At 43.2% G+C, this 20,916-nt stretch overlaps 1 protein-coding gene across 4 annotated transcripts in view; it reads left to right on the top strand.

Moving 5' to 3' along the window:
• The first annotated feature begins 1,511 nt into the window (after positions 1–1,511).
• The window catches only part of jeb (low-density lipoprotein receptor domain-containing jelly belly protein), a 28,508-nt gene continuing 9,103 nt past the window's right edge, over positions 1,512–20,916 (top strand). Inside the window, exons 1-3 of one of the 4 annotated variants that reach the window (XM_033473631.2) lie at positions 1,512–2,089; positions 4,630–5,962; positions 19,388–19,548. In XM_033473631.2, coding sequence (XP_033329522.1) covers positions 5,074–5,962; positions 19,388–19,548 — 1,050 coding nt within the window. In that variant the 5' untranslated portion in view covers positions 1,512–2,089; positions 4,630–5,073. Of the gene's footprint in view, positions 2,418–4,298; positions 5,963–19,387; positions 19,549–20,916 lie in introns of all 4 variants that reach the window. The other 3 variants (XM_076520482.1, XM_076520481.1, XM_076520480.1) reach the window with 3 other exon arrangements.

Below are 20,916 nucleotides of genomic sequence, written 5' to 3'. Positions count from 1 at the left end.
CAATATTATTTATTCTGTATTATCTATTCAATATTATTTATGTTCAATATTATCTATTCAATATTACTTATTCAATATTAGTTATTCAATATCATCCATTCAATATTATATTCGTTCAATATTATCTATTCAAAATATTATTTATTCCATACTATTTATTCAATATTATCTATTCAAAATATTATTTATTTCATACTATCTATTCAATATTATCTATTCAAAATATTATTTATTCCATACTATCTATTCAATATTATTTATTCAAAATATTATTTATTTCATACTATTTATTCAATAATATCTATTCAATATTATCTATTTAATATTACTTATATTCAATATTATTTATTCAATATTTTATTTCTTTAATATTATTTATATAATATATTATCTACTCAATATTATTTGCTCAATGTTATCTACTCAATATTATCTACTCACTATTATTTATATATATTCAATATTATCCGTTCAATATTATTTGTTCAATATACGTGTTAATATGAAAAATAATCGTATCATCGTTAGTTTCATAAACCAATATAAAACAGCTGCTCTCAACCCTCCTAAAAAGCTCTTTTACTTTACGAAAGCTTCCGCGTTGCAGAGAGAAGCTCTCATTGGATCCTCCGAGTCTCCTCTCGATCGCTTCCGACTAATCGACACTCCGTCGTGACGCTCGAAACGATTCAAACTCTCGACGAGCCTCCGCTCGAAAATCATTCAAACTCTCGAGAGACAAAATCCCCCACGACCACCACCACCCTCGATCGCAGAAAAGCGCGAGCTTGGCCGGTCTCGATCGTCGCGTCGCGGCGCATAATTCTCCTCGTTAGTTGCGGCGCGTACGGTCGCGTTCCCTCGCGTTCCCTCGCGTCCCACGTGAACTTTCTTCAGACACTGTACATCGTAAAAGCTGTCGATCGACCAGCGCGATGGCAGCTTCGAGGGTGAAGCTACAGGGAGAGAAGAAAACGGGCGCGGAGATGCTCCGCGAGAAAGAGAGGCGCGACGAAGCGCGGCCGAAGACGCGAAGACGAGAAGACGAGACCGCAGAAAAGAAGACCGGCGTTCCGGCAGGGAAGCGAGACGAAGTCGAAGAAGACGGAAGAGCCGACGAGAGCGACGAAAGAGAGAAGAAGAGCGAGAGAAGCGCGAGAGAAAAATCGAGAGAAAAATCGAGAGAAAAATCGAGAGACACAAAGCGAGCGCGAGGGATAAAGAGAGGAAGGGTGCGAAAGAGCGAAAGGGCGAGGAAGACAGAAAGAGCATCGTCGCGTTCGAAACGCACCGCGAAAGGTACAAGGTTGCCGATGCGTGCGTGTGCGATTCGATGCGGAACGGAAATGTGCGATGCAGGGGGTGGCCGGGGCCAGGTTAGCACGAGCCGCGGCCGGCTCGGCGGGGGTGGAAGCGGCGGGCGTTAGACGGCAGGGAAGGCGGGCGGGAAGGGTGAGCCGACGGTCTAGTGAGGGGATGCGCGGTGTATTAAACCCGGTGACTGTTGTCGCGCAGCGTGGGAGTTAGTTCTGGTGAGGGCGCCAGCCAGCTCACTCGCTAAACTAACCCACTGTCCCAACCCTTCGATCCTCCATCCCTCGACCTTCGGCCAGCAAAGCAACATCCACGGCCGCAACCTCCTTTTGCACGGACGTCGGTCGCCGCTGCGTTATTTCGTGGTTCCACCTGTCCAGGACGAGCAACCGGCCGCCACCAGAGCCGTCAGAACCGTCGGAGCGAGCAAGCAAGCCAGCCAGCCAGCCAGCCATCGGGCACCGTCGGCGAGCCAACCCCGGTCGGCTTCGAACGCATCGCATCGCACAAGGCATCGCATCGCGTCGCATCGCATCGCGTCGCGTTCCGACGAAACGCCGCGCGAGACACGCTCCGTGCCCGAAGTATGCTCTCGGCCGTCAACGGGGGACACGCAAGACACGCTGCGAGACGCGGCTCAACGGAATAATCTTCGCGGCTGCCTAAAACAGACGGCGATCCTCGTCGTCACAGTTTCGTCGTCGTCGTCGTCGTCGTCGTCACAGTTTCACCGTCGGACGATCCGAGACAGCGGCCGGCAACATGCTAACCGATTGTTCGTACCATTTTGTGTTCGTGTGATCCAGAGAGAGAGAAAGAGAGAGAGAGAGAACAGAACAACTCGAGAAAGAGAGAGAAAGACAGAGAGGAAGAGAGACAGAGAGTAGACAGTGAACCGCGAGAGAAGAAGCCACCACGGGAACACCGCCGCGGAGTTTCATTGACCAACGACGCTCTGTGTGGCATGTGCGACCGAGGACTGGCGGTTTGATCGAAGGTTGCCAGTGCATGAGGACAAAGGTGTCCCTCAAGGTGGGCCCGAGAGTGGATCTGAGGCCACGCTACCCTCAGAGCAGTGTCTCTCCCAGCACCCGGACTCAGAAGCAAGTATTCCTCCGCACCATACTGCACACACCACCCACATAGTCGCCGCGGCTCTGCACAATAACTTTCTTTCCGTTTGCGTGCGTGCACATTATCTCTCTCTCTCTCTCTCTCTCTCTCTCTCTCTCTCTCTCTCTCTCTGTCTGTCTACTCGCAATCAAATTCTTTATCTCTATATATATGTATATATATTTCTTTTTGTTGCTCTTTCCCTGTTGATCTCTCTCTCTCTCTCTCTCTCTCTCTCTCTCTCTCTCTCTCTCTCTCTCTCTCTCTCTCTCTCTGTTAATTTCTCTCTTCTTCTCTGTCAAGCTCCCTGTCTTTCTCTCTGTCAATTTCTCTCTTTCTCTGTCAATCTTCCTCTCTTTCTCTCTGTTAATCTTTATCTGTCTCTCTCTCTGTCAATCTCTCTGTCTCTCCCTCTCTGTCAATTTCTCCCTTTCTCCCTCTGCCAATTTCTCTCTTTCTCCCTCTGTCAATTTCCCTCTTTTTCTCTCTATCAATTACTCACTTTTTTATCAATTTCTCTCTTTTTCTCTCTGTCAATTACTCATTTTTTCTGTCAATTTCTCTCTTTTTCTGTCAATTTCTCCCTTTCTCTGTCAATCTTTCTCCTTTTCTCTCTTTCTCTCTGTTAATCTTTCTCTGTCTCTCTCTGTCAATCTCTCTGCCTCTCTCTCTCTCTTTTTCTGCCAATCTCTCCGTCAATTTCTCCCTTTCTGTTTCTGTAAATTTCTGTCTCTCTTTGTCAATTTCTTTCTTTTTCTATCAATTTCTCTCTTTCTTTTTCTGTCAATTTCCCTCTTTCTTTCTCTGTCAATTTCTCTCTCTCTGTCAAACTCTCTCTCTTTCTCTCTGTTAATCTTTCTTTGTCTCTCTCTCTCTCTCTCTTTCTCTGCCAATTTCTCCCTTTCTCTGTCTGTCAATCTCTCCCTCTTTTTCCCTGTCAATCTTTCTCTGTCTCTGTCTCTGTCAATCTCTCAGTCTCTGTCACTCTCTATCTGTCTCTCCCTGTCTCTCTCTCTCTCTCTCTCTCTCCCCTCTGAATCTCTCCGTACCCTCGATGTGCCCGCTGTGTTCTCCGGCCTGACGTGCCACGACCCGGCGAGAGAGGACTCTTAGGCCAGCAGCTCGCCGGACGGCTCGGAGCCTAATTAATCCGCTCCTCTGATCCGCGGGCGCACGGTTTTGCACATTTTTCGGGCACCTGTTGATCTCTCGTCCTGCACACCGACTTTTCCGCACCCGAGATTCAGTCGGCCGCGGCGTGTTCGATGTCGCCGTTTTGCACACCGTGATCGCACCGCACCGCATCGCACCGCACCGCACCGCACCGCACCTCCCCGCACCGCATCGCAGCACGGAGAGCACCTTACGCAGCTTTTGTGCCGCAACCGCGCCGGATTCCCACGATCGGCGATCGGAGAAAGAGGGTCCCTCGATCCTCGAGGAGGCCGCGAGGCCGCGCGCGGAGGACAAGAAGCGATCGCGAAGCGGCCGAGTCCGCTTGTTTCTCCTTGGAGCTCGAAAAAAGCCGATCGGCGATCGCGATGCGTGGTACCGGAAGCTGCGACCGAGCGACCAGGAGGCCGAGGAGGAAGACGGGGTCCGATCAGGAGCGCGTAACCGCGGCCGATCGATCCAGTCTCGTTTGTGTGTCGGGCCGCGCGGTCTCTCGAGAGCGCCTTAAAACCGTGCCCCGCGACGCGGCGGCCTTCCGTCGACGCCTCCGCGGCACTTCGAGCGCGCACACCGAGCCGCGCGTACCTCGACGGATCCTCCTCGATAGATCCTCCTCGATAGATCAGCGTCGAGAGCGATTGGTCCTCGGTCGCCGCACGCCGGCCGCGCTTCCTCCTGAACTAACCGCCTGATTTCAGGACACGCCGGCACCCTTCCGACACCGTCGAGAGATAGAGAGACAGAAAGAGAGAGAGAGAGAGAGAGAGAGAGAGAGAGAGAGAGAGACAGACAGACAGACAGAGAGAGAGAGAGACAGACAGAGAGAGAGACAGAGAGAGAGAGAGAAATAGAGAGACAAATAGACAAATAGAGAGACATATAGAGAGAAATAGAGAGAGTAATAGAGATTGATAGAAAGTAAAAGAAAGCCAGCTGCCCGCAAAATGCGAGGCTGATCCTCGCGTCGGTAGCCCGCGCGAACTCAGCCCGGACGAGTCTGTCCAAGCTTAACACGAGGTTCCGCGTTAGATGCGAACGCGAGAGAGAGAGGCGGCCAGCAGTCCTCGAGGATCACGCCTCCGGGATACGCTTCGCAGACGGGGCCAGGAAGAAGCCTAGGAGGCGGCTTCTTCAGCGTCGGCGTCGGTCATCGTAATCGATCGATCGCCGATCCTCGCTCTGTGTTCGTCCGCGGTTTTTCCCCGGCCGCGTCCCTCTCGCCGCCGCAAACCAGCCTCTCTGCTCGGCTAACGAAAAGTCGGCCTAGAGTTGTGCCTTTCGCGCCCAGACGCGCGTCCACGAGGCTGTCCGAAGGCCGTCCGAAGGCTGACACCGAAGAGGCTGACACCGAAGGCTGTCCGAAGGAAGAGAGGCCGATCGATCGACGAACCCCCGGGGTGCGCGCCGTTCATATTTTTCGTGTCACGTCGTCGCCTGGCCTTGTCGCGGCGGTGAACGGTGAACGTTTCCCATATGATGGCAGTGTGCGTGTTCTGGCTGCTCACGTACGTGGGACAGGGCCTGGACCTGGCGGTCGGGAACCGGCCGATGATCGTGATGCAGGGCGCGCAGGAGCACGACTACCGGCACGGGAGCAGCATCCGGAAGAAGAACGAGCTGAACGCGGTCGGCAATAACCTGTTGCACCTGAGGATATACCCGTCGGAGGCGTCGCACCGCGACGAGCTCTCGAACTGGCTGCTGGTGAACGAGGAGCCGAGGATCTCCTCGTGGACGCCGGCCGGGATACTGATCGACGACATGATCAAGGAGCCCAGGGAGCTGCAGACGGTCTTCTTCGCCCTGTCGCCGGCCATGTTGAACGTTCTGTATTCGGACTCGGCCACCGGCAGCCAGCACCAGCCGGACCAGCTTCCGGAGGAGCAGCCGAGCCATCTCGGCGGTCAGCAACGCGGCAAGAAGCTGCGGATCGACTGCCGACACTCGAGGAACACCGTCAGCCTGCCGATCAGGGTCTGCGACGACGAGCTCGGCCGGAAGAGCCTGCACGAGACCAGACAATCGAACTACGACGAGCTGTTCGAACAGAAACGGAACGCCGCCGCGGCCGCCGCCGTCGCGAACTTGAAGACTGACCCGGTGAACAGGGCGGAGAAGATCAGGGAGTATCAGGGGAGCAACGGCTTCGCCGGCAGGCCGTTCGCCATCGATGGCAACAAGCTGCCTGGGAAGAGGAGCCAGCTGGCCGATGTTGGACGACGCGCCGGCATCGACATTCCTGCTGAGCCCGCCAACCACCAAGCTCAACCGCCGGCGCCTCATGGGAACGGCATCAGCATCGCGCCCCAACTTCTGCTCAGGTCAACCAGGGGAAGCATACAGTACGACATACCGCAGATACGTAAGTGAATCGACTATGTTTTTCGTCTGTTTCGTTGGTGCTTTGGTCGAACAATTTGTACGGCACGATTGGTTAGGGGGTTTATGGTGGTGTCTGAGAGGAATTGGGGGGCGGGTTGCGGGGAAACGAGGACTCGGGGCGAGGAGGGCGGGAGCTTGGTTTATGGGGAATGTGATCTTTTGCTGGGGAAAGCGGTCGGAATTGTGGGAATTCGGGGCGCGGGTTTTAGGGATGAAATGAATATTTAATTTCGTTACTTTAGTTCCATTAATTTAATGAGTATTAGAAATATTCGGTTGAATAAATTTGAACATATTTGACTCTATTTGTTCGAAAATATTTCATTCTATATGCTGAAGAATATTGAAGTATGTCTATCGAAAAGTATTGAATTGATTATATTCGAAATTATATTCGAATATATTCAAAAATATTGATTTGAATAAATTCGAAATTATATTCGAAAATATTCAAAAATAGTGAATTATATATATCCAAGAATATTTAATTGAATATATTCGAAATTATATTCGAATATATTCAAAATTATTGAATTATATATATCCAAGAATATTTAATTGAATATATTCGAAATTATATTCGAATATATTCAAAAGTATTGAATTATATATATCCAAGAATATTTAATTGTATATATTCAATATTATTTTATCGTATAAACTCAAAACTATTTAATCGCATATATCCAAAACTATTTAATCGCACATATCCAAAAATATTTAACTGCATATATCCAAAAATATCGAACTCCATATACGCTTAAAAAAACAACCGTTAAAACTGCAAATACCTGTCAAAAGCGTCAATTTCGCACACGCACAACTCTCGATAAATCACGCGAAACAGTAAATCTCGAGTTAAAACGGTTCCAAGTGCAAAGGGTTGAACGTACCAAGAATGAAACTACCCTATACGTACACCTACCAGTGCAATTTTCACGAGTCTCCGATAATGTCCTGCCCTAATTCATCGTTTATTACGGTGTTCCTGCTCGCGCGAATGTTTTACGCGCGCTTAAAGTCCTCGTTCCAACGGTGTCGGACCCGTCGGACAATTACTTTTCCCGGACACGGTCGACTTATTCGTTAACGAGCAACGTCGTCGTCGACGTCGATGTCGACGTCGATGTCGACGTCGCTGTGCATTACGAAACACACGTGTGTCCCCGAAATTCCGCGAAATTCCGAAAGTCCGAAAGGCAAATGTAATTCGAGGGCCCTCGGACCACCGAATTGTTCCCACGGAAAGGCGACCTTTAACCCCCGCGTAAATTTCGCGCGGCTGAATTACGAAAATATTCGAGATCCTCCTCCTCCTCCTTTCTGGTCCGCGTCCCTCAAAACTAATTTTAAAGCTGACGCTTTCAGCCGGCTGGCGAACACGGTCGTACGTTTTCGTGGCGTGTCGTCCGTGACCGTCGCGCGTCGCGTCGCGTCGTCCCGACGCCTCCAACACGCTGCACTGCAACCCTCTCGTTTCACTCCGTCCCACACTCTTCATCCCCCGGCAATCTCCTCTCTTTAGACCGACATACCCGTTGCCGGGCGGGCGGGCTCCATGGAACTGTTAGGAAGTTCTCACAGTTTGCTGGGATTCTCTCCTTCCACGATCGACTCGGTTTCCCGAACTCCCGTTGACCTTTCGCTCATAGATTTCAAACGCGCCCCGCAAATGGCTCGGTCGTTCGAGAGAATTGCTCGTTCGATCCTCCGATTGTCGAGAGATCGCCTCCGAAATGCCGATGTTCCAAAGAACGCTCGGGAATGTTACCCTTTTTTTATATATATTTAAATTATGTTTATATTTATTGTATGTAATATATATTATATGTATAATACTATAATTGTATTTATGTATATATTATATATTATAATATATATTATAAATATTATATATATTATAATTATATTTATATTTAATATATATATAATAATATATGTTGTATATACTATAATTATATTTATATATATATATAATTTAGATATGAATAATTGCATCCAATCAAACAACCTGAAAGACGATCATCTGAAACAACATGCAACAAAATAAAATGACACATCAAACTATATGAAACTACAGCAAACAAGTCCCAAACAAAAAATACCTAGAGAAAAATTCGTTTCTATGTTTCAAACTACCATAATATACCTACCTATAATAATATGTTTCAAACTACCATAATATACCTACCTGTAATAATATGTTTCAAACTACCTATTACATAATTACCTATATCAAATGAATTACTAACAACAAAATAATCTAGAGAAAAAGTAATCATATATAATATAAATAAATTAACTCAGTTATTTCAATGAACATGCAACCGGATGAAATAATAAAATATACGTCGATGTAGACAAGATAATGAATCGTGTATTCGCACAAACTAATACATTATTATGGCAAACAATATTTCGCGAGATAAAATCAAACGAATAAAATTATTATACAGGTTGAAACGAGCTCGTGATTATTTCGCAGAGAGCAAATCAGCGGACAAAACGACGCATGAAACGACTGCATACGAAACAAGACGCGTATAGAGGAGAACGAATTACAGGCTGAAAATGAACGCGATTCATTACGAACAGCGTGTATCGCCGGACAAAATGACACACGATCCGACTGATTAGCAAAGCAACGTAAACGAGAGAATGAATTGCAGGACGCGCTGGAAACGCGCGATTGTTTCGAACAAGAGGATCGGCGTCGGACCGGCCGACGACGACGACGACGACGTTCCGCCGATATTTTCCGACCGATTAATTCGCATAACGCCCGAAGGCTGGCTAAAAGAGAGCGGCAGCCTGGTCTCGCCCTTAGCGTCGCGCGTGTCGGCGAGCTAATTAAGAGCCGGGAAATATCGTCGCGGAATTTCTTCGCCCGTTTGCCGCGCGCGTATCGATCTCTCGAGCCGCGGTGGCTGGCCGGCCGGTCTGCGTTTAATGACTTTTATCGGGTCAGGTGATCGCGATGGCACACCCCCGCTGCTGATTCTTGGACGGATTACCGCGAAGTGACAATTTAATCGCGGCGAACGAGACGCGCGCCGAGAGAGCGTCGCGACAGCACCGCGACCTTTTCCATTTTTCTCTCGCCGCGAGCCGCGAGCACGCCGGAAGAGCTGCACGATGCAGAAACGGCCGGGACGCGCGAGCAACGACGAACGGCCGGGGTCACCGGATTAATTCTCCCCTTGCTGTGACCTTTGGAGACGGCCGGCCGATCCGGCGGGTCTCGCCCAGCTAATAGCCGATCGACGATAAACGAGGTGTCGCTGATTAAATAATTGTGCAGCCCTCTCTCTCTCTCTCTCTCTCTCTCTCTCTCTCTCTCTCTCTCTCTCTCTTTCTCTATCTCTCGTGTGCTTTTTTTCTCGCTCTCTCCCGCGCTCTCTCGCTCTCTCTCTTTCTCTCTCCGGTTCGTCTCGCGACGGTTTTCAGTACTCTCGGCCGGCTGTAATTAAAATTGATATCGAGAACGCGCGCGCTCCGTGCACGAGCCTCCGTGATTAATTATAGCGGTATTAATACCGCCACCGACGAGTTTGTTTTATTGGAAACGCCGCGACACACTCTTTCTCTCGTTTTTTTCCCGATTTCTCTCACTTTTCCCGGATTTCTCTCGCTTTTTCCCCATTTCTCTCGCTTATTCTCGATTTCTCACCCTTTTCCTCTATTTCTCTCTATTTATCTCTCTTTCCCGCGTTTTCTCCCGTTCTCTTTCTCTCTATTTCGCTCTCCTCCTCTCTATGTTTCCCTATTTCTCTTCTTTTCTCGCTTTTCCTCGCTTTTCCCTCACTTTTCCTTGCTTTTTTCTTGATTGTTCTCGCTTTACCTCGACTTTCCTCGCTTTTTCTTGATTTTCCTCGATTTTCCTCGCTTTTTCTTGATTCTCCTCGATTTTCCTCGCTTTTTTCTTGATTTTTCTCGCTTTTCCTCGATTTTCCTCGCTTTCTATTGATCTTCCTCGATTTTCCTCGCTTTTTATTGATTTTCCTCGATTTTCCTCCCTTTTCCTCGCTTTTCCTCGATTTTCCATCCCTGTCCCTCTGTTCTTTCTATTCTTCTTTCTATCTTTTTTCTCTATTTCTCTTTCTTCCTCTCTATTTCTCTCCTTCTCTCACTTTTCCTCGCTTTTTCTCGATTTCTCTCGCTTTTTCTCGATTTTCCACCCTCTTTCCTCTATTTCTCTCTCTTTCCCACTTTTCCCTCTTTATCTCTCTTTTTTTCTTTCTCCCTTTTCCTCGCTTTTTCTCTCCCTCTCCCTCCTTTTCTCTCTCTCTCTATTTCTCTCCCTTTCTCGCCTCTTCCCCCCCTTTCCTCTCCTCCACACCCTTCCTGAAAATGTTTCGCGACACGGGACTGATAGAAATCGGGAGCAGCCGGCGCGACGCGGCACCGTGCTTTTTCAGACAAATGTATTTAATTAGTGCTTTAATTGGGGAGAGGGCGGAGCAGCGGCCGTCGCGTCGGAGGCCACCTATACGTACGGTGGCGTACAGCTCGCGTGAATCGTGTCTTCGAAGCCGAGCTTCCCTCGATTTCAGCATCGCGAAGCTGCAAATAAATGTGCGCGATTTTAAAGAGAATTTTCTACGTTCGACGCTTTTCGTGCGCGCGCCCTACGAATTTATTTATAAATCTTAAATCTTTGTACGATTTTGTATGATCTCGTATTTAATTGTTGCTATTTCGTTTCACTATTATTTTGAGAGAATTTGCTGTAGTTACAAATTAGGAAGATCCACAGAGTGGATCATTGCGTCAACGAGGGAAACTTAATCCACGTATTTTTCGTATCGCGTTATACAGAAAGATCGTTACGGTTAAAGACAGGGCAGAAAGGGTTACACAATGCGGAACACTTGAAAGCCTGCGGTCCGATCGTTTGCCGCGACTAGATTGCCGCAATGGTCGCTCGGAGATATCGAAATAATGACAATAATCTCGGCGTTATTATCGATAGCTGATACTCGCACCTGTTGCGGCTCTCACACGAATGTGATCTAGCCTGCACCATCACGCTATACTAATTTCTGTTTGCCATACGTTCGCCGATCGGAAATCGACTCCGACGAAAATACGCTGCTCAATAATATGATAGAAAAGGATACAAATTGGTCAACTTCGACTGACGATAGTTCCGCGAAGAATGATCGTAGAACGATGATGTTACTCTCAAATTAAAGCTCGAAACTTCTACTTTAAGACAGTTTTTCTCGATTTGAGATTTGATACACTCTCGCCATTGTAACTCTTTAGATGTAGAGGCATGTTTGCCATGGTGAAAATTGTCACGTGCATTAAAACTTGCAAGTTTGAAAAAATGCACGGACTTCGTCAAATTTTTCTCGAAGATACCGTTTACGTTGGAATTAAGTTCAATCTTTCCGCTTTAATTTAAGCATAAAGAAACGTCGCTGCGATTTTTTCTCGCAAAGTTACGGCACTTCAAAGCAGTCCTTGCATTTTGTCGATAAATCGACGAAAAATCATCGTGGCCTCGTGACTTCCTTTCTTAATTAAAAGGTTGCAGTGGTGGGGGTGCGTCAGGGTTAAATTTAAGAAAGACTAGCTTAAAGTAGAGGTTTCGAGCTTCAATTTAAAAAGAAGATCATTATCCTACGATGATTTCTCGCGACGTTATCGTCGGTCATAGCTGGGCAATTTGTATCCAAAATTTTACTGTCGTATAATTTTGTTGAGGCCCCTCGTGAGAATCTCAAAAACCGCTTAAAAATCGGACGATCAACGTAAACGTGAGAGTGACGGTTTTTTTATTGCTCTTTCATCGCTCCTTTGGTAAACGCTCACTTTTGTTTCTGAATGTTATGAAATATCATCTTGCTATTCCTCGCGTTGCACTTTGACATACTCGGTCAATAAAGTTGCATATAGACCGAGAGGATCTTTACGCGGCTATCTATTTTTACAGCTCAGTTTTTCAACATTCGATTGTGAGAAAATAACGAAGTGCAATTATCACCGTGTTTTTGCAATTAATCCGGTTTTCACTGGTTCGTTTCGTAACAATTGTGCAATCGAATGCGAGAAAACTATCGGCGAAAAAATTGCTGTTTTCTTCGCGAGCTTCAGAAAACGTAATTTCTTTCCAAGTAAATTGAATTCTCCTATCAGTTTCTTATCTTTTTAAACAATTACTGAAAATTCAAATCAATTGAACTAAAAAATCGCGGCAGAGAGTTAAAAGTGCGTCGACAAAAATCACGAACCCTCTAAATGATCTAAAAATTACCTTGGAATCGTGGAAAAATCGTGGAAAAGTCGTCGAAAAATCGTGGAAAAATCGTGGAAAAATCGTGGAAAAGTCGTGGAAAAATTGTGGAAAAATCATGGAAAAATCGTGGAAAGATCGTCGAAAAATCATCGGAATCCCGCGGACGATCGAGCGTCGCGAGCCGTTTCGAATCGGACGACATTTCCGCGCGTCCTCGACGCAGGCGTTCGCGAAAAGTTTCACGGTTTCCGCGGCGCGGAAACGGTTCTCTGAAAGTGTGGAGCGACGAGCGAGAGACGACCTTGCCGAGGAACGATATTTCTGTCGATTCGTTTCGAGCGAACGCCCATACAGGGTGTGGCAACCCGATGCGCGACTGCATGCGAGGCGTCTGCCGTCGGAGACAGTCGGGCATTGTGGCCGGTGTCGAAGAAAACCGTAGCCCGGAATTTGCAGCCAGGTTGGAAAATGTTCGGAGCGAGAGCGAGAGAAAGAGAGAGAGAGAGAGACGTCTCCCCGGTGGCGACCCTTTTGTCCAACAACCGCTGTCCCGGGACCAACAAAAGCTTCATTACGAATCGATGCGACGACGCCGTTCTGCCGCTGCGATGCGAATTCATGCAAATTTTGCGCGAGCTCGTTCCATTAACGCGTCGCGGTCCGTCCTATTGTTTCGGGGAATCCTCCGCCGGGACCCGGGACAATGTTCGAATTACTCGAAGAATTTCGAGGTCTATCGATCTGACATACGAATCGGTCGACCGTGGATTTCGTGCGGGGAGAACTGTGCAGTTCGGTCGAATGCCTGTTGTCGCGAAATGCGGTTCTCCGGGCTGATTGTTAAACGGTCGCCCGTCCTCGACAAGTATTTTCTCCCGGAAATGCCAAACTTCGGGTTGCTGTGAATTTCTATGCGGTCGTCCTACGCCTGTGTAACGGAACTATGGAGCTTTTAGGTACGTGGGAGGCACTAGGTACGTGACCTTTGAATCGAGGTCGTGTGACCTCCGAATTGCCTTCGAATCGAGTCATTTGGCCAGCAAATTTTCGAATAGAAACATGTGATCTGCGAATTGCCTTCGAATCGAGTCATCTGACCTGCGAATTGACTTCAAATCGAGTCGTGTGACCTGCGAATTGGCTTCGAATCGAGTCAATTGGCCTCCGAATTTTCCAATCGAGTCATGTGACCTGCGAATTGACTTTGAATCGAGTCAACTGGCCTCCGAATTTTCGAATCGAGTCATGTGACCTGCCAATTGCCTTCGAATCGAGTCGTGTGACCTGCGAATTGCCTTCGAATCGAGTAATGTGACCTGCGAATTTCCTTTAAATCGAGTCATCTGACCTGCCAATTGCCTTCGAATCGAGTAATGTGACCTGCGAATTGCCTTTAAATCGAGTCATCTGTCCTGCGAATTGCCTTCGAATCGAGTCAATTGGCCTCCGAATTTTCGAATTGAGTCATGTGACCTGCGAATTGCCTTCGAATCGAGTCACGAGGTCTCCGAATTGCCTTCGAATTTGTCCGCGCGAGGGACGAGAAACGAAAGCATCATAGCGAAAACACGTCGGGAAGACGACGGGAAAATAATGTCCGTGCGTGACTTGGCCATAAATAATATCCGTGTTTATTTTTTAAGTTCATTATTTTCGAGGCCGCGTGAGAATAAACCTTAATCTATAGCACACGCTGCCCCGACATTATTAGAACAAAATTAATCACTGTTTACATCGGCTATTTCGGTCGCAAGATATATTTTCGATTATTTATTTCATAAACTCCCTCCTCCGCGCCCAGCACGTCGAAAATATACGTACGTCGATTAAAAATGATTACTCGATTAAAATTGATTCGTCGATTAACCCCTCGCCGTGCCATTTTTTTCACAGTTTCGATAATCAAAATCGTTTCTCGATCGCAACAATTCCTACGAAGAAAAAAGACAATTTATATTTATCGTTTTTTATATTTATCATTTATCGAAATGTTTAAACATCGACGACGAGAAATCCGAATTTCATTCGGACTAAAATGAACGGAACAGCATTCACACACACTTAACACAGTTATTTCACCGGAGATCTCCGTCACGTGTCAGACACGTCGAAGTACGGCAAAGGGGTTAAAAACGACTCGGGCATCGTCTCGTCCCGTCTCGAAGGTAATCGAATACCTTTCGAAGGGATCATATCTAAAACTGATTGCGAGCTATCCAGAAGCAACGCCGTCCCCATAAAAGAATAACCGGGGAACGAGTTCCGGTTTCGGAGGCGAATACCGTCTTCGGAGAAGTATCGAAACGTTTTATAAAAAGCTTCCGGACCGAATGATATCGGAACGTATATCGGTATCGGAACGATCGGATCGAACAGCGGTAAGACAACGATGTAGTAAAATGCCGGAGAAATTGCGGATGACAATAAGATTTCCTGGGTTTTTTTTTCTTTTTTTGTTCCGTGCACCCCCGGCGACCGCGACGCGTTCTTTACGGGCGGATTTTTTGACGGAATTTTTTCGAAAAATCGATCGCCGGACGATTCGAGCTCGCGATCTCTCTCCTTGTTTCGTTCTTTTATTTTATTTTTTCCTTTTTTTTTTTATCGATGACGCCGACCGGGACGATGTTACCTTAAAGTTGGTCTCCGCCCTAATCGATTTGGGACAAACAAGTTGCCGACCGCCGCCTGACGAGAGTTTAAATCGAACGAATGTCGTTAGGCGAGCAACCCCTGAGAGAACACTGCGACCAACATTCGAGATTGTCCCTTCAATTTTTAATATTATATATATTATATATAATTTAATTTTATGTATTTTATATATTTTATACATTGTATATATTATTATTCTATTATTATTATTTTCATTATTATTATTATATATATTTTATATATTATTATTCTACTATTGTTATATTTTATATATTATATATAATTCAATATTAGATATTTTATATATAACTGAACTTAATCCATACATCAAAATTGATTACAACATTTATTTATACTTATGATAATTACAATATCTCTATCTATTTATAATCGTAATAATTATAATATCTATTTTCATGTACCCATTAATTAACACATAATTTAATTCATATGGGAATTAAATTGATACGTAAACATCATAGTATAGATAGTCATCGATGAACTAAAACGAATATATTAATTAAACATGAGATGTAACTCGAATTTATTATTATTATTATTTAGCTTTTCTATCATTCGTGTCTTCAACAATCTAGATATTAATGAACTGAGTATAAGTATAATATAATATACGAAAATTATTAAATACAATAAATAAAAATATATATATTAAATCAAATATGAATCAATTGCGAAGAAACTAGATATTGAGTATAAATAAATGAATAATATATAATAATAGTAATAATAATAATAATAATAAATAGTAATAATAATAATAATATGATAATATATACAAATAAATAATAATATAATAAATAACATTGCGTACCTAATTTAACATTTATCTTCGTTTGTGCGAAGCACACATATCCGCATAGAAGCAAAAAGAAACGTTCGCGGCAAGTTTAAATATTTTTCAGGACGCGTTGAAATAAAGTCCTTAATTCTCTGTCGGCATTGTGAAAAATATAAAATCGCGACCGTAGAGAGAATGCAGGAGCCCGCAATCAGCGATGCACTCGGCGCACCGTAAAACGCGCTCCATAAATCGATAAAACGAAAACATTAATACTAACCTTGGTATTTTTCCCTATGGCTTTGAATTGCACATGCGGCGACGCGGCGAGGCGTTTCAAAACGGCAGGCAACCTTGCCGTGAATTTCGCGTAAAGGAACGCCGATCCTTCGGGGGCTGCGTCGATTTTATGCATAAAAATAGTAGCGATCGATGGCTGCGAACAATGTAATAGAAAAATTATACGGACCGTGACGGAAACGGTGTTACAATAACAACGTCGTAGACGACGCCGGGGATCGTCGGACGTGGATCGCATGGGAACGAGCGTCGACGATCGTCGACAGTCGATGGAAATCGGCAGGGAATTTATTCGAACGACTCCGCCTGGCATTTGCCGTTCGACGTTCGGTACAGGGGAAATAAAGCGGAATTATTTACCGGATAAGGGGATCAATGCTTCGGCCGGTTTTCTACGGGAATGCGCGGACGTCTGCTGAATTTCGAACGTTTATACGGGGAGAGTTCGTCGACGCTCGAGCAAGAACGTCCGAGCGGCCGCGTCCGCGTTTCTCGAAGGAAATCTTCGAAAATCGTGTAAGAAATGTTCGGAAGTCGTAAGGAAATTTTCGGAGGTGGTAGAGAAGCGTTTAAAAATCGTAAAGAAATGTTCAGAAGTCGTGAAGGAATTTTTTTAAATCATATAGAAATTTTTAGAAATCATTAAAAAAAAGAATCTTGCAAGGATGCGATTTTAAATTAATCTATTTAGCATAAACGTGCCAGTTGCTCTTTCAATTTTTCTAGAAAAATTCGATACAATAATGTTAATAATAATAGTAATAATAACAATAATAACAATAATAATAATAATATAGTAATAGCAATAATAGTAAGTAGTATTATTATTAATAATAATAGTACTATCAGTAGAACGATAATAAAAATGAATTCGAGCCCTCGATAATATATAACAGAGTATTATTATTAATTTTAGTAATATTTAATAATTAGCAATTTATTAATATTAGTATTAACAGTAATAGTAATAATAATGATAATAACAATAGAACAATAATAAAAATGAATTCGAGCACCCTATAAAATAACAGAGTATTATCAGGATGGTATTTGAATCGATTAAATATATAACAGAGTATTATTATTAATTTTAGTAATTTTTAATAACTAGAAATTTATTAATATTAGTATTAATAGTAATAGTAATAGTAATAATTATAATAATAACAATAGAACAATAATAAAAATGAATTCGAGCACCCTATAACATAACAGAGTATCATTAGGGTGGTATTTGAATCGATTAAATATATAACATAGTATCATTATTAATTTTAATAATTTTTAATAACTAGCAATTTATTAATAGTAGTATTAATAGTAATAGTAATAGCAATAATTATAATAATAACAATAGAACAATAATAAAAATGAATTCGAGCACCCTATAACATAACAGAGTATTATCAGGGTGGTATTTGAATCGATTAAATATATAACAGAGTATTATTAATTATTTCAGTAATTTTCAATAACTAGCAATTTATTAATATTAGTATTAATAGTAATAGTAATAATAATAATAATAATAATAATAATAATAACAATAGAACAATAATAAAAATGAATTCGAGCACCCCCTATAACGTAACAGAGTATTATCAGGGTGGTATTTGAATCGATTAAATATATAACAGAGTATTATTATTAATTTTAATAATTTTTAATAACTAGCAATTTATTAATAGTAGTATTAATAGTAATAGTAATAGTAATAATTATAATAATAACAATAGAACAATAATAAAAATGAATTCGAGCACCCTATAACATAACAGAGTATTATCAGGGTGGTATTTGAATCGATTAAATATATAACAGAGTATTATTATTAATTTCAGTAATTTTCAATAACTAGCAATTTATTAATATTAGTATTAATAGTAATAGTAATAATAATAATAATAATAATAATAATAATAACAATAGAACAATAATAAAAATGAATTCGAGCACCCCCTATAACGTAACAGAGTATCATTAGGGTGGTATTTGAATCGATTATAAAGTTCCAACAACTGTTTCCGAAACAGTTGCAAATATTTTCACCGCAGAGCGGATCGAAATGAAGGAAACGCGAAGTCTATCTGGAAAGAGAAATGTTCACGTTGCCTAGTTCACCCCGGCCCACAGGTGGGTGGTAACGACCACGTTGGTAAACTATAGGTTATAGGGGCGCGCTAGTGGCACCGGGGGTTGTTCAGGCACCTGTTACGGGTGACCGAAGTATTGCGCAAAAGTGTGCAGATTACTTTCATTGTCGGAAAGTTCGACGACGGCAGTGGCTCCCTAGAAGTTGCCACTCGCGGAACAGGAGTTTTAATGAGGTGCCCCGCCCCCCCCCCACCCCCTGCTGCTCGTGTCGTCAACAAGTCACTCCTTACCGCGCGCTATAAACGAATAATTGGGAAATTCGAAAAGTTCCGGCCGACAGGAAGTTTTCGTTAACAATCTGAGAATCTTGTGTTTTCTCGAAAATTCGACGCATTCTTCGAAACGGAATGTGTTCGCGCGTCTGTGTGTCTGTGTTGCATATAATTGCTGAGACAGGGGTTGACTTCTTGCAAGAATTTTGTTTTCATAGAGCATGTTTGCAACAGTTTTATTCCTTAAGGTTATTTTGAGAAATTATATTATTTTATTAGCGATAATATTATTTTATATTATTATTTTGTTACTAGTCGTTTATTTGTAGTTTGTATCGTGTATACACTGACGCATAATTTGTTTATCGTTGTCAGTTGGGTATATGTTCTCTTATTGTGTTATTTATTGAAATACTACAAGATTTTGTTTTTCAGTTTTAGATGGAAGAATATCTTGAAAATAACGTTTTCTGCAGGATATGTTAAAAATGATGGTTTGAAATAATATTGTCTGTAGGATATGTTAAAAATAATTGATTGAAACAATATTTTCTGCAGGATATCCTAAAACTGATAGTTTATAATAATATTGTCTGTAGGATACGTTAAAAATAATTGATTGAAACAATATTTTTCGTAGGATATTTTAAAAATAATAACTTAATGTAATATTGCCTGTAGGATACGTTAAAAATAATTGATTAAAACAATATATTCCGTGGGATATCTTGAAAACAATAAATAACATTAAATAATATATTTAAATACACTAAAATCAAGCGGTGTCTCAAACGGTACACCCAATAAATATAAAAGCGAACGAAATAATTAGACTACGTTAATATACACATATTTCATAATAAATTCAAGCAGCATCATAAAATATAGGATTACAAAATATAGAATTGTAAAATAAATTGAAGCACAGTTCGGATTATTGAACGCGCTTCGTCGTTCGTCCAGCTGCGTTAAAGCGCATCGACGGAGGAGGACGCGTTGCGGCTGCTGACAATTTATTTTCCATTTTTTTTGTGCTTGCAGAGTGTCCGTTTTCCGACGACGGGATGGAAAGGTTCGCGTGTCCGAACCCGGACAGATTTGGTAGATATCACTGCATCGATGATCACGCCTTGTGCGACGGTTTCTTAGACTGCCCTTCAGGCGAGGACGAGGACTTGCAAGCCTGCATGTTTTACAAAACCGTAAGTCTTTAATCAAAATCCGTGATATATGCGTGTGTCTCTGCGTGCGTGCGTGCGTGCGTGCGTGCGTCTTAGAGTGTGTCTGTTCGTCGTGTGCCCACGTGCGTGTGTTTGTGCGAATCTCAATTTCAGCTGCACCGGCGCCCCCGCGCCAATCAACGCTCTGTAATCTGCTGCAATTCCTACGCGGTAAGCGCGGCGCCTCCATTTCCTGATTTACTCGATTCGAAAAAGTTCGAGCGGAACACCATCGGGTCGAACCATAAATAACCTCTACGCCTTGGAGACGGAGAAAATGTCGAGCGCAATGTCCGTTAACTGGGCGCGCCGCGATTTAATTTCGTCCCTTTATGGTCTTTCTGCGGACGGTCCACTTTTTCTCCGCGATCCTTCCGGTTGCGGCGCGAAACGATCCTCGCGAATTTCTTTCCAAAGTTGCAATTTCATTGATATCGTCGTTTTATTTTGATAGTTATTTGGCTACGTTTTTGTCGGACAATTTTTGAGACAGTTTTAATTCGTGTCGCTTCTTGCTTTCTTTTCGACGGGGGTGCGTTTCAACGCATATTCAACGATCTTCGCGAATTATTTTCCAAAGTTGCGGTTTCATTGATATCGTCATTTATTTTTGCTATTTATTCGGCCACGTTTTCGTCGGATATCACAATTTTTTAGACAGCTTTAATTCGTGTCGCTTCTTGCTTTCTTTTCGACGGGGGTGCGTTTCAACGCATATTCAACGATCTTCGCGTATTATTTTTCCAAAGTTGCGGTTTCATTGATATCGTAATTTATTTTTGCTGTTTATTCGGCCACGTTTTCGTTGTACATCACAATTTTTCGACAGCTTTAATTCGTCGGTTCCTGGTTTTTTATTCGACCGCGACAGGGGTGCGTTTCAATAATTCAACGATCTCCGCGAATTATTTCTCAAAATTGTGGCACGATTTAATATTCTAGTCGCAATTTATTTACAGCCACCTTCCTGCTGTAAATTGCAATTTTTACGCAATTAATATTATTAATATTTAATATTTCATTCATTCATTCATTCATTCATTTTTGATGTTCATGCGATTCTCGTATTTTATGCACATTGATATTAATCAAATGAAATACTGATGGTCGATAATGGCTATTCGCAACCTTGTCATAAAAAACAATCTTCGTCATTCATAATTGTTAATAATATATCGTGGACCTGCATCGTGTTTTTGTAATATAATACGTTTTCGTCGTGCATAATTCATAGCCAACAACTGTTTCCGTCGTTTGCGATAGTCAGTTAACGAATATAGTCCTTAATTATTCAATATTACTATTATTATTATTATTACTACCACTATTACTATTATTATGATTATTATT

The sequence above is a fragment of the Megalopta genalis genome, chromosome 3 (genome assembly GCF_051020955.1).
Source record: "Megalopta genalis isolate 19385.01 chromosome 3, iyMegGena1_principal, whole genome shotgun sequence".
Classification (NCBI taxonomy): domain Eukaryota; kingdom Metazoa; phylum Arthropoda; class Insecta; order Hymenoptera; family Halictidae; genus Megalopta; species Megalopta genalis.
Note: the sequence above shows the minus strand (reverse complement) of the source record. Positions and strands in the feature narration are given on the sequence as shown.